Here is a 15,447-nt window from a genome sequence, read left to right on the forward strand (position 1 = left end):
GGACGGCGGCCTCAGGCTCGCTGGGGGTAAAGTCCAGGAGCCCCCGAGCGCCGCAGTCCCGTTCCCGCCCGGGAGCCGCTTCCGAGACTTTCATCTCCTGGCCGGAGGCGTCGGCCTTGCGGCTTCCTCCCCTCCGCGCTCTTGCGGTCCCGCGAGCAGAGCACCCCCACCCTCCGGAATAGCGGGAACAGGGCCCGGAGAACCCGGGAAAGCCCTGCCCCCTCTAGGCACAGGGCGGGGCCTCGCGAGGAAGCTCCGCCTCTCCTCGTCGCAAGGAGCCTCTCCGGGCGGAAGTTCCAGCGGCCCCCGAGGAAGAGGCTGGGCGCGGCTGCGCAGAGCGTGCCGCGCGCCTCCTCCTCCTCCCCCCCCCGCTCCGTTGCAGCGCCATTTTGGCGCAGGCTCCGGCGGGCGCGGCGGCAAGGCCGGAGCAGCGGAGCGAGAGCCCCGCCTGCCATGATGTCGTCGCCGCCCCCACCACCGCCCTCGTCGGGGCGCCGCTTCGACGCGTCGGACCGGGCGGCGTGGTACGCGGGCCCGCTATCGCGGGCGGAGGCGCAGGGCCGGCTGCAGGGCCAGCGGCACGGGACCTTCCTGGTGCGCGACTCGTCCACCTGCCCCGGCGACTACGTGCTGTCGGTGTCGGAGAACGCGCGCGTCTCGCACTACATCATCAACTCGCTGCCCGGGCGGCGCTTCAAGATCGGCGACCAGGAGTTCGAGCACCTGCCGGCCCTGCTGGACTTCTACAAGGTCCACTACCTGGACACCACCACCCTGCTGGAGCCCGCGCCCAGGTCAGCCGGCCCTCCGCCCGCGGGTGGAATCGCCGAATGGGAAGGGGAGCAGGGAGCCCTTCCTCGCTTCGGCCTTCAGCGGCTGGATTTAAAAAGGCTCCTCGCGTGAGCAGCTTTTCAGGGAAATGAGCCCATATAACCCTCCCATCCCTCCCCCCACCACCACCATTCAGGCCCCGGGGCTCCCCGAGACGGGCCCGTCTTTAACTGTGATGGAGGGTGGAGAAGGACTCTGGGCAGCCCACAAAGAGAATAAAAGCCCCTACAGTTCAAAAATACAAAGTCAGAAAAATACCAATAATGTAAAGACCAAATAAAAATCAAGAGAGCAGATCTGGCCAAGCACATAAAATTCCCCTGTCAACTAAACTCCTTCCCAAGGCTGGTGTCCACCGTCCCAGTGAGTCAGACAGCAAAAGAAACTCCGGGGACATTTTTGTAACCAGGAGTATAAAACTACTGAAGATTCCTATAGTGCCCAAGTAGAAAAGCCAATTCTGACGATTTCGCTCCAAGGCAGCAAAGGAAAACCTGTGGACCTCCCATTGTCCACCAATGGCTTAAACTCTCTTTGTTTTGGGGCGGGTCTGTCTGCCTCCAACACCTTGAGGTGTTGGGTCTGTCTCAGGCTGCCAGCTGGCACACTTGCATTCCAGATTTCCCTCCCAAACCTCCCTTACATTCCAGTGCCTTCCCACCCCCTCCCGTTACAATTGTCTGGCTGCAATTGTCTGGCAGGCCTTCGGAGAGAGTCACCCATGACAGCCAGGGAGAAGAGCCAGGTCTTTATAGCCCTCCAGAATGTCATAAGGGTGAGGTGGAATTTCATTCCAGGTGGTGGGCTGTAAAACAGAAAGCATGCCCTGAGCCCCAAAAAGTGTTACTGTTGTTCAGTGGCGTCAACCTTGTTGGCTCACATTAGCCAAGTACAAATCAGCACTGTGTCATGTAGGGCTTTATTGGTGACAACCAGCACCTTGAATTGCACTCAGAAGGAAACAGGTGGCCGGTGTAACGGTGTCACGTGTGCATATGAAGGCATGTCTATTATTGCTCGCATCACCAGATGCGGGACTACGTGAAGTTTCCAAGTGTCTTCAAGGGCAGTCCCATGTAAGCTTTTCAGAATAGTTGAGCAATCGGGTGACTGAACAGCAAAAGATAGTGTTATGAGGATGTCATTGTTTCATAAAAGATTGAGTAATTCCCATGTTGTCTTCAGGTATCCACTGATGGGTTCTGGTCCTGGCTCTGGTGCATCAGCTGCAGAGGAAAATGTGGAATATGTTCGGACTCTTTATGACTTTCCTGGTAATGATGCGGAGGATCTACCATTTAAAAAGGGGGAGATACTCGTCATTGTAGAAAAACCCGAAGACCAGTGGTGGAGTGCCAGAAACAAAGACGGGAGGATTGGGATGATCCCCGTTCCTTATGTTGAGAAGCTTGTGAGATCCTCACCTCATGGGAAGCATGGAGGCAGGAATTCCAATAGCTATGGGATTCCCGAGCCCGCTCATGCCTATGCTCAGCCTCAGACCTCGAGCCCTCTTCCCAGCGCCACTCATACTCCTGGGGCTGTCATCAACCCCTTGCCTTCGACCCAGAATGGACCAGTCTATGCCAAAGCCATTCAAAAGAGGGTTCCCTGTGCTTATGACAAGACTGCCTTGGCATTAGAGGTAAGCTGTTCAGCTGGAGCAGGTTCCATGCAGCTTAGTTCAGTTCCCTCATCAGGTTGGAAGGGCCTATCTCAAACAGGGCTTTAGCTTGTTCTCTCTGCTTTCTGGTTTTCATGAACTGGTAAACAATTGAATGTTCTGATCCCACCTCCCACGGTCAGTCTTAAATGTGGAGCCCCTGGTAAAACTCTGTGCCTCTTTGTGATCAGGCTTAGTGATTAGGCTTGGCGTGGGGGATGCAGCTGACATATTCAGGTTTTGCAATCCTTGGAGGCCTTTCAGCTGTTAGTGAATCTGTTTCTCTACTGCAGAATATTAAAATTCTTTGAATGTTAATGAAAGGATGACTGTTCACATTCTAAATATTTAAGCAAAGTAGCCTTGTTTATACTCTATGTTCATTCCATGTTCATTGTACTCCATGTTCATTCCTTCTGCTGAACCTGAGCTGTAGGTCCTAGGCCGCTGTCTGCAACCTGCAGCTCCGAGGCCGCATGTGGCCCTTTGGACCCTCTGCTGTGGCTCCCTGTCAAGTGATCCCACCACTGGCTGGCCCCTCCCCTCCCCTCCCAGTCACTCCTTGCCTGAGAAGGTAAGGGCAATGGCAGGGGATAGAGAAGTGGCTGGGGCTGATTCTCTGGCGCCTCACTCTCGCTGGAGCTTCTTCCAGCTCTTGTTGGTGCGGGAGGTGACTCAGTCGCTTGGGGAGACGCGAAACCTGGTCTCCACCCCCGAGATACTGGCTCAACCTGGCTGCGACCGATGCTGGCTTTGCTAACACGAGGGCTTGCAGGGTGGGAAATGGATCCGGGAGGCGGGGACGATGGAAAGGGGGATGGGCCCACAGAGTCCAGCCGCAGCTTTAAAAGTTGCACGGGGGACTTTTCACCACCCGGAGGACGCTTTTCAATGAAAGCTGGCAGCGGCACCACTCCACTGTAGGAGTATAGAAGCTCAGGGAAGTGGAAAAGGGACTGGCTCCGCTGAACGTTGCATGCCCACCCCGGGGGTCAGACTTTGAGGAAGCCCAGACTTTGAGGAAGCCGGAGAGCCCTCGCCAATGATGCTCACCGGTCCCCCCCCCTCTGTTACTGTGTATCTCTTGTGTGTTTCCTCTCTCTGAAAGCTGAGGCTGGGCCAACCCGGCAAGCTCTCCTTGGGGCTCTTTGCTACTCTTTTTCTTTCTTTTGGCAACTTATCTATAAGATATAGGCTTATAGCCTAAGCTTGCTTTCACAATTGTATTCCTTAATCCTTTCTATTTCTTCTTGAAAAATACAGTAAAAGCCCCAGGCACTTATCCTCCTTCTGTAATTCTTTGGTCAGGTTACCCAGTTGTTTTTATCATGTGCTTTTTCTGATACCTGATTACTGTTGCGGTGGCCTCTTTAATTTCTCATTGAACAAATGCCAATATTTTGAGCTTTAAACATTTCCTCCTGATTGGGCAATTATAGAAAATGCTTTTTGTGGTCCACTTCAAAAATGTCAAGATACTTTTGCTTTTGTTTCCCTTTCTTCTTCCTTTATCTAAGTTATTATTAAACTATGTTGTTTTCAGTTGATTGATATAGGTAGAATTTGGCTTTTACTATCTGCATCTTAGCCAATTCTCTTATGTTTGAAGAGATTTAAAGATTTCTTCAGAAAGTCCTTACTTTTTATGAGGGAGTAAAGAATTGCAAGCAGTATGCAGCACCACAGTATCCTGAGGTTGTATTGCCAACATTCAGAAGGAAAAACCATCTATTTAATCAATATAAATATATAGCTGCCCAACTTGCAATGACTACTTTTCAGAGAGGCAGGTAGTAATGATAGCAGTTTGCCTCCCAAGAGGCTTCCTGTTCCCATTCCTTCTCTAATGCTCAGGAAAAGGGACAGCCCAAATGTCAGGAAGTCTCTTGCGGCAGGAGTTAATCGTCTACAATGTAGTGTATTGAAACCCTCCAAACAATTAACTGTATCCCTGATGCAATTGCCTTAGAAGTGGACAATTGAATTTAGAAGTGAAGAAAAGAGTTGGATAATGAAAATATTATTTTCCAAATGATATTTTGGAACTTACAGGGGATGGCCCCTAGGTTATGGTGCCTTGATATTCAAATTCAGTTTTAAAAAATTTAAAGGTCAAAAGTGGTGTTTTTCCCCTTATAATTGACAAGGTAGGTGGTACTATTCATACTTAATTTTGTTCTAGCGCCTAGCTATATTTTTCAAGTGATGTCCCTCTCTGCTTCTACATCATCATATCATACCCAGAGCATCCTCTGCTCATTTAGTGCTGCTCATGATAGCAATTGCTAGGAAGCCACAGGGGAGGAGCTCTTTCATACTGCAGGTAAGGCTGAGCCACTTCCCAAAGATGCACACTTGCCAGTTGTGCAAGGTGGCATGCTGGACTAGATCAGGGCCTGATCCCACCAGGCTCTTCCTGTGTCTTGGTAGCATCTGGAAGCCTGAAAGGTTGGATCGGACTGATGAGCCAAGGTGGTGCAGTGGTTAGAGTGCAACACTGCAGCCTACTTCAGCTGACTGCTAGCTGCAGTTCAGCAGTTCAAATCTCACCGGCTCAAGGTTGACTCAGCCTTCAGGGGTCATGAGGCCCCAGATTGTTGGGGGCAAGAGGCTGACTCTGTAAAACGCTTAGAGAGGGCTGTAAAGCACTATGAAGCGGTATATAAGTCTAAGTGCTATTGCTATGAGCTGGCATTTAATAGATGATGGGCTGTGCATTAAAGGAAGTTGAATGGAGTAAATGGAGAAAGAGAAAGGGAAATCAAAAGGGTGGGAGCACGTGGGATAAGCGGCAACCAAATCAGGGCATTGTTGACCCATGAAGCAATTCCTGACAACAGAGGACCCGTTATTATTTATTTAAAGCTTTTATATGCCGCCCAATCCCAAAGGACTCCGGGCGGCTTACAAAGAAAATATAAAAAAACATAACAACAATACAACTTAAAAACAACTCTCCCTCATAGGAATTTCCTTGGCCTACCTTGGGTTCGTCTGGGGATGTTTTGAAGAGGTGGCATTCAGTCACTGTCAATGGCTTATGGGTGGAGATTTTGGGTGTTGGTTTGGTTTGTCATGAGAAGCTAAACATGGACTGACTTGGTACTAATTTAATGAGATAGGAACCCCCTCCCCCACAAAGAAACCTTAAAGCCATAAACTGCTGAACCGGAGATTGGTGAAAAATCTCAGATGACAGCAGTGGCAAACCATTTCCTGCCCAGAACAGCACCCAGATGTCCCTGTGAAGTTTTGCTCAGTTTCAAGGATATTTTGCATTCCTTTGCTTAGGTGATGCTGAATTGGGGGTGGGGTGGGGGAGATTGTCCATGGAGGCCAGGCCTGGTTTGTTGGCACCTACCTATTGCTGAGTCTTCTAACAGCTTTGAGGCTGCTCATTGGAGCATCTTCAGGCTTCTCAAAGGTTACAAGTCAGTTCCCTTATTTCTTCTGTGAAATTCAGTGAGCTGCGAGGGGTGGTAACATATCAGTTCGGCCTCAAAGAGTTGCCAATGTGAATGGATTTCTGATATTTATAAGGCTTGGCAGACTCTTGGGATAAAATCAGAGGAAGTCTATGAATTCTGCCTTAGGTTCCAGAATAAATCTTTCTCCTTATGGATAGCAACACCTTAATGAGGGCTAGGACTTTCCCCCCCAAAAAACCTGATGTGCAGACAAAGGACCAGAGAACCTTTGTCCATTCAGCCTGGTTTCTCAAGACTGCCTTGGCCCTGCCTCCCGAGCCCCTCTCGCAGCTCACGTGCCCCTTTGGCATGGAAGAGAGGTGGCTGGCTCCTTGGTCTTCACAGCACATTCCTCCTCCCCGAGAGACAGCTGGTTTGGCAGAGAGAGGCAGGCTGACACTGTAGCCCCCTCCCCCCTTAGTCCAGCCTTGTTTGTTTTTTTAAAGCAGCCATCAGTTAACAAAGCGGCCTTACCTGGCCTGGAAGTGCCCCATGGTCTGTCTGCCCCTTTTTCCTGGCCTATCTGGGAAAGCTCTCCCAAAGTTGCATTTGCCTTTGTGCTCCAGCCAACACAGACATCCTTGAGAGGCCTGACTGCCAGCCTTGTGTGTCACTGAAGGGGTGGGAGTTTCTTTCCCAAAGAAAAAGAGATGGAAGTGAGCAATCCCTTGGCTTGGGGACAATCCCTTCTGCATTGGAAAGAGTAGCTGCATGGAGGTGCTCTCCTGCAGCCAAAACTTCCACAGACCTCTGTCAAACTCTTGCACGAGGAGGAAGCAAAAAGTGTTTATCGTTGCTTATTACTGTCATATTTGTGAATGGTTGCTATCCAAGGCAATTGCTAAATGAGACTTGGCTGTTAGATGTAAAACTGCAACTGATGGTTATAGACATACATGCACACTGTCCATATTGGGGTTGAATGCCATGTGGGTGTTACCTGCTGCTGCAAAAGGATTTAAGTTGAACCCACGTTAATCAAGCTGAATCCTAAAAATCAAGATGCACCATCAGGGGGATGATGGGGATCTGCCCCTTTTCAATTTTAGACTTCTGTTCCCCATCCTGGAAACCAATTCGTAAATATATTATTTATACCATTTACTTTCACAAGAACCTTTGACCCATGTATCTATCCAGCTTTTGCAAGTCTTCTGTCTGGTCTTTTGTTTTGCTCTGTCTACTGGCATAAATGGAATTGCATGTCCAAATGGACTGTTTGATTGTATAATTTTAAAGAGGAATTCTCCAATTTTCTGTGACTAAAGAAAATCTCAACATTCAACCTTTTAGCATTAAAAAATGAAACGTTTTCATTTTCTGACACTTTTGCTATACTGCATTTTAGTCTCACAATACCTTAGAATTTTATCTAATTATATCATTTTTAAGAATTTAATTCAAAGACTGATAAAATAGATTTATACTCTCCTGCATGCTTGCAGATTTTACTCAACAAATGAAGGGTAAGCATTATCAGATTATCAGTCTCAGATGACCTCTTTTGCCGAACTTGCATTTCTTTTGACTATGCAAAACATGATCTGTGGATTCCCCCATTAATGTGGTGGTAGCTTTCTTACATAAACTTAATGGAAGGGTAAGTAAATCTTGGTGAAAGAAGAAAAAAAGTCCCTATAAATTCTTTATATAAATGCAAATCTTTAGTGGAAGGACATTTTAGTATAGTGGTGAAGGAACTAGTCCCGCTTTCTACACATAGCCAGCTGAGAGACCTGGGGCCAGTCAGTCTCTCTCAGCCTTAGGAAAAAATCAATGGCAAACCACTTCCAAATCTTTCCAAGAAAACCGCTGGGCCATGCCCAGGCAGTCACCAGGATGACTCAAAAGCAACTCTTTCGGAGGGTCTCTGAAGGACTTTGCATTTCCAAAGATGGACCATTTTCAGGTTGTCATTTTTTGCACATGTATATCATTTGAATTGATTCATAGTAGGAGAAGGAGACTTCATTTTGTTGGCTTGAAGGTAGGAGAGCTGCTCACAAGGAATGAAGCAACCCATCATCATCATCCACCATGAGAGATTCTCTGGTTAGCTTCTCTTTGATCTCAGGTTGAGTGGACCAGGGAGGTTGCGTCTGCGGAGTGAATGGTGGGATGGAGACCTAACGGATCCTCTTGTCATAACAGAGTCCTCCAGATTTGGCTCTTCCAGCCCTGCTAACCGCTGTGTGATTGTTCTGTAATTGGCTGCTATATACTTGCTTTTTCCTCACTAACACAGATCCCTTTTATTGCTGTTTATTACCGGTAGTCTTTTTCATCCACTGGATACCACCCAAAGCCAGTGAAGGACCCAGGAAAGGGCTTAAAATTAATTATAAATAAAAGAAATGATTGATTCCCATTGATGTTTTAGTGAACAAGGGGATCCTTGTTACCTGCACTTAATGCCATTGGATGCATATGGAAAGCCTGAGTTGCAGGAACAATCTTAATTCTTTTGCTCAGGAAGGAGGTACTCTGATTGTGGGACAATTCAGGTTTTTTTTTTTAAAAAAAAATGGGAAATTCTTTGGGCGAATGGCATTAAACTAGCTGCCTCATAATAAAATATACTTTGAACTAACAGTTCCAAGAAATTGGCTTTTAAATTTTTCACATAATCCAAAGGTAAGACTGATTTACTCGCATTACCAGCTTCCTCTTTAATTCTAATGATTAATCTGCGTAATCCTGATGGCATTACTCTTTCTTACATTTGCAGGCAATTGGTGGCAACCAAATGTGGCTTCCAAGCCCGGAACCTTCTTTTTAAGAAAAAGCCAGCTTGAGTGTCCTGGGCTGCTAAATTAGCAGGGAATTGTTTTAAATAACATGAAATTAATTCCCTACAATCTAGTAATGCAAAAATACTTGCGTATTATCTGATATCTCAGAATATATAATGAAGATTGTTTGCAGTCCACTCACTGGGAAAGCATGTTAACTCCTGGGATTTTTCCTTACCCTGAAGAGCCAAAATCACTGGGTTGTTTATACGATTCAATACTGTATATGCAAGACACAAAATCTTGGTTGTGTTGTTGGTGTTTGGACATAATTAAGACAGCAAGGTTTTATGGATTAAACGAATTACAGATAGTCCTTGGTTTATAATTGGGCCTAAAATTTCTGTTGCTAAGCAAGGTAGTTAAGGAAGTTGCACCTCATTTTATGACCTTTTTTTGCCATGATTGTTAAGAAAATCACTGTGGTCGTTAAGTAAATCTGGCTTCCCTATTGATTTCGTTTGTTGGAAGTCAACTGGGAAAGTCACGAATGCCAATCACACAACACCAGGATGCTACAATCATTATAAGCACCTTCTGGTTGCTAAGCGCCTGCATTTTGGTCATGTGACTATAGGGATGCTGCAGCAGTTGCAGTACAAGGACCAGCTGTCAGCCATCTTTTCAGTGCTTTTGAAGCTTGGAATGCTTGTGAAGCAAATGGTAGTAAGTCTCCCAGTACGGAGAACGGGAAGGAGGAATCCTGGGGTTAAAGCAATTATTGATAACAGCACCTTGGTCAACTTTCTGCAAATTCTTTTTTAATAATAAAGGCACATGGAAAAACAGATCTTTTCCCAAATAACAATTTTTCAGGCTTTCTCATTTTTTTAATCTTACTAATTTATAGTAAAACATTTTATAATTTATATTCAAAGATTTCATTGTTTACACTAGCTCAAAAATCCAAAAGTATAAGAATGGAGGCATCGCAGGCGTAGAGCTGGATTAGTCTATGGCAGCCAAAAGTCAAGAGGAGAAAAGAAAGGATCACCACAAAAGATTTGACTAGAGAAGAGTGGAAACTTGGTAAAAATGGCAACCTTATAAACAACACGGAAAGAGAACATATTTTCGTCTTTCATATGCGATGTTAGAATTTGAGATCATTCATTGAACCACAGAGAAAGAGAGATTTAGAGTCCCCAGAAACAGTTTGACATCATCAGACCCTGGAATTTGCTGCTGGCCAGTTTGGGTAATTTCAGAAGAGAAGGTTTGGAGAAAGTCATTCTACTTGCTACTGAGGCCATTGACCTCTTGGCTCGAAGATGGCCTGCTTCAAGTAGGGGTGCCTGGGACAGCTCAGATGATGAGTTTCCCAAAGGCACTGAAGATCGGCTGAGGTCCTGATCTGAGGAGCATTGCCTTTTGGGGGGTGGTTGTATGCAGATCACTTGAAGGAATGTAAGAATGTTCTTGAAATGCAATTCTTGTAGGAAGAAATAGAACATCCCGTGTGTCTATGCAGTTGTATTTATTTTTTTCTTTTTTGCAGGTTGGTGATATTGTGAAGGTCACAAGGATGAATATCAATGGTCAGTGGGAAGGAGAAGTCCATGGAAGAAAAGGGCTCTTCCCCTTCACACACGTCAAAATAATCGATCCTCAGAATCCTGATGAAAATGAATGATCTGCTGGCCCATCTCTGCATTGCTGCTTCCTTTTTCTGGCTATCTTGAGCATCATTTGAAGTGTGATGGTTGCTGATGGCACATCCTATGGATTGCCAGTCGCTCATGTTTCCATCTTGCAATGATTTAACAGCCTGACCATGTCTCTTTTGGGAACGCACCTGGTAGTCCGGTATTTGCAGTTTCTCCTAGAAGGTTTTTTGACTGTGAGCTGATTGTGGTGCTATCTAGGCAGAGGGGGAGGGATCAAGACATCCAGCTGAAATGGATATTTTACTCAGAAAGAGAATTCTAAACAATTTTTTCTAAATCCAAATTTATGAGGCATGGAAGATGAGAGCACATAATCATGTTAAACAATTATGTCTTTAGGGAATTATTGATGCATCTGTGCTACAAAGAAGGGTTTATTTGAGTCAGCCATTGATTTAGAATAAATTGTAGCAAACTCTTGAAAACTACATTTCCTCATTGTCATCTTTATAACCATGTATAATTGATTCATTTGCCATATACCTGCCTAAACCTCTGATTCAGATTTATTTAGATCTGAAATGATACTTCAGGCACTAAATACTTTTTAGAAGAAACTTATGCAAGCTATGATGAAACTACATTTATCCCTTTACAATTTTTTTTTAAGCAAAAACAAAGCATTGATAATCAGTTACATAGAATGCAACAATAACGCAAAAGATACTCTTAGGCCTTTGTTTTCTGCATGGAGGCACAGGAGTACAAAGTCATGGCAAAATCATTTATCTGCGCTAAGTCTAAACACAATGAAATATGATAATGAAGAAACTTGAATGTTGGTTATAGCATGTGAAGACCTTGACTCCCTGAGTGATGTTTTTGAAAGTTCACTGATGCTGGTCTCTTGAGCGGTTGGACCTCAGGAGTGACACGTCTAACTTAGTATTCAAGTGCCTTAATCAGAGGATGACAGGTGCTGAAGGGGATGGCGGTTGGAGCAGTTCGGTCTAGAGAAAAACCTTTTCAGATCAGCAGCAGTGCTGGGCTGATGATCTGGGGAAAGGACTGTAAATTAGACTTGCCTGGATACTTCGTAATGGACCATAATGTAGCTGTTCTATTAAGTGCCTGGGCACATTTGAATGACTGTCATACTACTGAGCTTTGTGTTAGGAATATTTAACCTGTACTAAACATCCGTCTGCCATACAATAATTCTGCCGCACAGCTGGCCTAATTCTATGAACAATCCTTCAGGACATTACCTCAGCCGTGTGTGAAAGTTTTGCCTCAATGAGCTGCAGGGTGAGCAAGGACATCTGGAGTTGAGCTAGTGATGATTCTGCTGGGCTACCTGTGAAACAGCCAACACTTTCCCTTTTCTTTGGCTAGCTCCCCCCTCGGTTGCTTTCTTGCTAAGTGGAGGTTGAGATTTGATAGACAACTGTGCAATTAAGTCTTGAGCAGGAGAAGCCGACAGTCAGTGGCCTTCGCACCCATCAAGAGTAGACTTGGAACAGCTTTGATCACAGCTGGGGAAGGCAGTTCAGGCGCAGTTTACTAAATTGATGGTACATTTCAATGACATCCAGATGTTGGCTCCTTTGCTGCTTTTTTCTCTGTCTTGTTCTTTCCTACCTAGAGAGGTTGGATGTGTTCCTGATTGTGAATGTCACAAAAGATGAACTGTCCTTGCTGTTTGCTTAGGACTATTCAGAAACGTTCAGAGAGCCTCCTGTGGAAACCAGCTACGCTCTGCATAATTTTGAAGATTTTTTCTGCCTGTGCTTTTTCATGTAAGGCATTGAAAGCCTTGAAGTGGAATCCTTGTACTCAGAAATTAGTTTGCTCTTTGAGCAGGAGGGTGCAAACCGTGCCCAGTGGCTGCGGAAGGTCTTCCGTTTCTTCATTGCAACAATTGATGCCTCAGGTTAGCAGGGAAGTCCTAAGAGCTCTCCCTCGCCAAGAAAGTCTGGACTCAGATCAAGGAAGGTCTTGCAGGTTGTCTTCTTCAGGAGTGAAAAGCATTTCTTCTGATATTTCATATGTGTTTTTATTTTACTTTGCTGGTGGGAGGGGGGATGAAATATTGTAGAATGAGAATATTTGAACACTGGTTTGGCTGCCCTGCCAGGAATACATTTTTCTGGTGTCTCTCCAACTGAAGGTGATAGCTGGTTGCCATTCTGTGGCGGGAAAGGGTAGTCTGAAGTTCACACATCTTTTAAGTCAGTGAAGCATCATTTGAATTCTGGGCCGTTTGGGGAGGCGGCTCCCTGGGAAGAGCTGGGGATGCCTAGCTGAAATAGGCAGTGTAATGATATGTGGGAAAGGCCTCGGGGTGAGTGTATGTGAGATGCGGACTAGGGACAGGATAAACCACTGGATAACCCAGCTGCAAGGGTGGAGCAAGAGGTTTAGAAGGCTCTCCTCGCTAATTTATCAGTCTGTAAAGGAGACAGTGGAATATTTGTACTTTCAGACTTGCAAGATTCTATTAACGTAGCTTTACAAGGTTTTTAAGCCCAAACCCAAAGATGACACAGTGAAATCCTATTAACTCCAATCCTTTATTATCTACTTCTAATGGCAGAATCTTGCCAAACTAAAGCTATGACTTTCTACCTTAATAGGGTGGGTGGACTAGAAGACCTCCAAGGTCCCTTCCAACTGTTTATCCTAAGAGATTCTTGGTGTGGATACCCTGAACCACTTCCTTACTCCCTGGCAAAGCTCTGCTTCTCCAGGTGTACATTCCACCACAGATAGAATAAGCTTATTTGGTCATGTTTCCTGTCTGGTCTACCAATATCTAGCTTGCAATCTTCCTTCCATCTCTCTACAGCCGAAGAAATTAGGGAGATTCTCTCCCGAGCCTCTTGCTCTGCCCTCTATTGCCTGGGCTGCCTCTCCTCCCTGTGCCTCAAGGTCCTTCTCGCACACCACTGCAGGCTGCCAGTCCACTTCTTTGGGCCGAAAGAGGTGGACTGAGGCTCTTGCTCACCAGGGACCGACTCCTGAGATTTGTGGGCTTTGAGTCCCAAGAGTTTGTCAAGGATTTTTATTTTATGCTACAAATTAACAGTATTAAATATATTTTTAGAACACGTGAAATGTGTTAAAATTAGTGCCTTTTTGTTTTCTTAATATAATTCACTACTGGTCCCACATCGAGCAAAGGAGTTCCGTGCCCTGTTTGTATTACTTTCAATAAAACATGCATCCTGTTTGCAGAACTCTTGTCCCGTTTCTTTCCTCGGCAAGTTGTCATCCAGCCCTGAGTAAAAGGTAAAAAGCGAGGTGGTTTTTTTCGTGCCTTGAACAGCAGACCTTTCCCTACTGGCCGCTTCTCCCTTATAGGCAGGGGGCTCTAAGGCAGAGGTCCCCATCCACTGCCTTTCTCCCCCCTCCAGCCTTGGTGCAATCCAGGCAATTTAATTTATATGTGGATTGAATCGGTTTTTGTCCTGAGCTCATCCCAAGGTACCACAGAAATGCAGGCAGAGCATTTTAAACAGTATTTTATGAACTCCCATCACCAAAGAATAGTTGGACAGAACAAATAGAGGAACTATTTTGTTACACACAAAGGTGTGCCAGGCCAAAACAGAACAGCCACGTCATAGATTGACAAGAACGTGGCAAGTGTGTAGTGGCATTCTGAGAGGCCTTGAAATGTTGCTTCCTGCAGACAGTAGTCGGCATGAAGGAAAGCCACACTTTGTGGGGACTCGGATCTTGTATTCCAAACAAGTGGCCAGGAAAAAGCCTCACGTTTTTTCAGATGCCAAGAGCAGAGAAGAGAACGAACCCAATATGCCACTCAATTCTCAACAGAACTGTTGCCTTTGCTGCCAGCCCTGAAGTGAGTGGCAAGTTACTCCCAAAATGTGGGGTCTCGTGTAAGGGGAGGGGTTGTGCTCCAGTGTTCAACTGTCCAATGAATACCCAATAATCCTCTGGTAAGATGTGTTAGGCTTTGTGGGCCTTGTCACCTTTGCAGAAGGTATCTTTGGGATGCCTCCTGGAGACATAATAGTTTAACAACAAACCTGAAATTCCAAAATTCTGAGTCAAAACTTTGGACAGGAGGGGAAAGTGGATGAATGAAGTAGATTCTTTGCTCTCAAGGCAACTGATAAGAAGAACTCTCTTCCTGGGACAATTCTTGTTTTTCCAAATACATTTTGTAAAAATACATTTGACAGAAAAAAAATTGAAATATTCTGAACACAAAATTTCATACTGAGAATAGTATTGAGTGTTTCAAGTCTAGATAAAATCCACATTTGGAACCTATTTGGCCCCAAAGCAAAGCAAAAGCAGTGTCAGGTCCCCCTCAGGGATGCTGCCATTCTGGTGGGGGAGGGGGAGGGGGCTACCAGGGTCGCTTTCTCTGCATGCTTTTGCTTTTTCTGTAACCGAGTGGGATTCAGGGAGGGGGGGGGCTATTGGAGACAAGAAGAACTTCCAGGCAGTTCTAGCCTGCCACCAAGGTCGCTGCATCCTGGGGATAGCCAAGTTAACTGCACAGAGTTCTCCAAACACCTTTGTGGCACTCTATTGATTACCTGTGGACTGGTGAAGGGGGATGGGATTTTGAATTGGGAAAATTAGTTAAAACGCTTTGTGTGGGAACTTCAGATTCCGCCTGATTTCTCTGCAAACACTTTCAGTAAAAGTTCCTTTTGATAACGACTTCTTTCAAGAGTCATGCTTTCCTGAGGGGCTTACTGAGGCAGCTCCTTACAAGCAGGATGTACCATTCCATGTTGTTTAGGTCCAATGTTCCACAATTGTCAGCCTTACAAGATAGACCAAATGGGAAACATAATCAGATGAACTAAGGCTACTTTCTTATAAAGCTAGACTAGCAGAATCTTGCAAATCTAAAAGTACATCTCTTCCCCCGCCTATTTTTTTACAGCTTAAGAAACTAGGGAAGGTCCCTTCTGAGCCTGTCAGCTTGCCCACTGTCCAGCTATGGTCTCAGCTGCTTTTTGTCTGACAGTTCTCTTCCTTGGCTGCATCTTGTGCCCTGTCTCCCAAAGTAACTCCCACTTATCATTTGTATAATTGGCTTG

At 45.6% G+C, this 15,447-nt stretch overlaps 1 protein-coding gene across 2 annotated transcripts; it reads left to right on the forward strand.

Annotated features, from left to right (window-relative positions):
- Positions 1–346: 346 nt before the first annotated feature.
- CRKL (CRK like proto-oncogene, adaptor protein) lies at positions 347–13,599 on the forward strand. 2 transcript variants are annotated; one of them, XM_032229741.1, is made up of 3 exons: positions 347–794; positions 2,017–2,476; positions 2,931–4,045. In XM_032229741.1, the coding sequence occupies exons 1-3, from the start codon at positions 454–456 to the stop codon at positions 3,252–3,254; spliced, it is 1,125 nt and encodes a 374-aa protein (XP_032085632.1). In that variant the 5' UTR covers positions 347–453; the 3' UTR covers positions 3,255–4,045. The 2 variants fall into 2 exon arrangements, with proteins under 2 accessions (XP_032085632.1, XP_032085633.1); XM_032229742.1 differs by lacking the exon at positions 2,931–4,045 and adding an exon at positions 10,252–13,599 and having other exon boundaries at positions 349–794.
- Positions 13,600–15,447: the final 1,848 nt, after the last annotated feature.

This window comes from Thamnophis elegans, chromosome 13 (assembly GCF_009769535.1).
Source record: "Thamnophis elegans isolate rThaEle1 chromosome 13, rThaEle1.pri, whole genome shotgun sequence".
In the NCBI taxonomy this organism is placed as follows: Eukaryota; Metazoa; Chordata; class Lepidosauria; order Squamata; family Colubridae; genus Thamnophis; species Thamnophis elegans.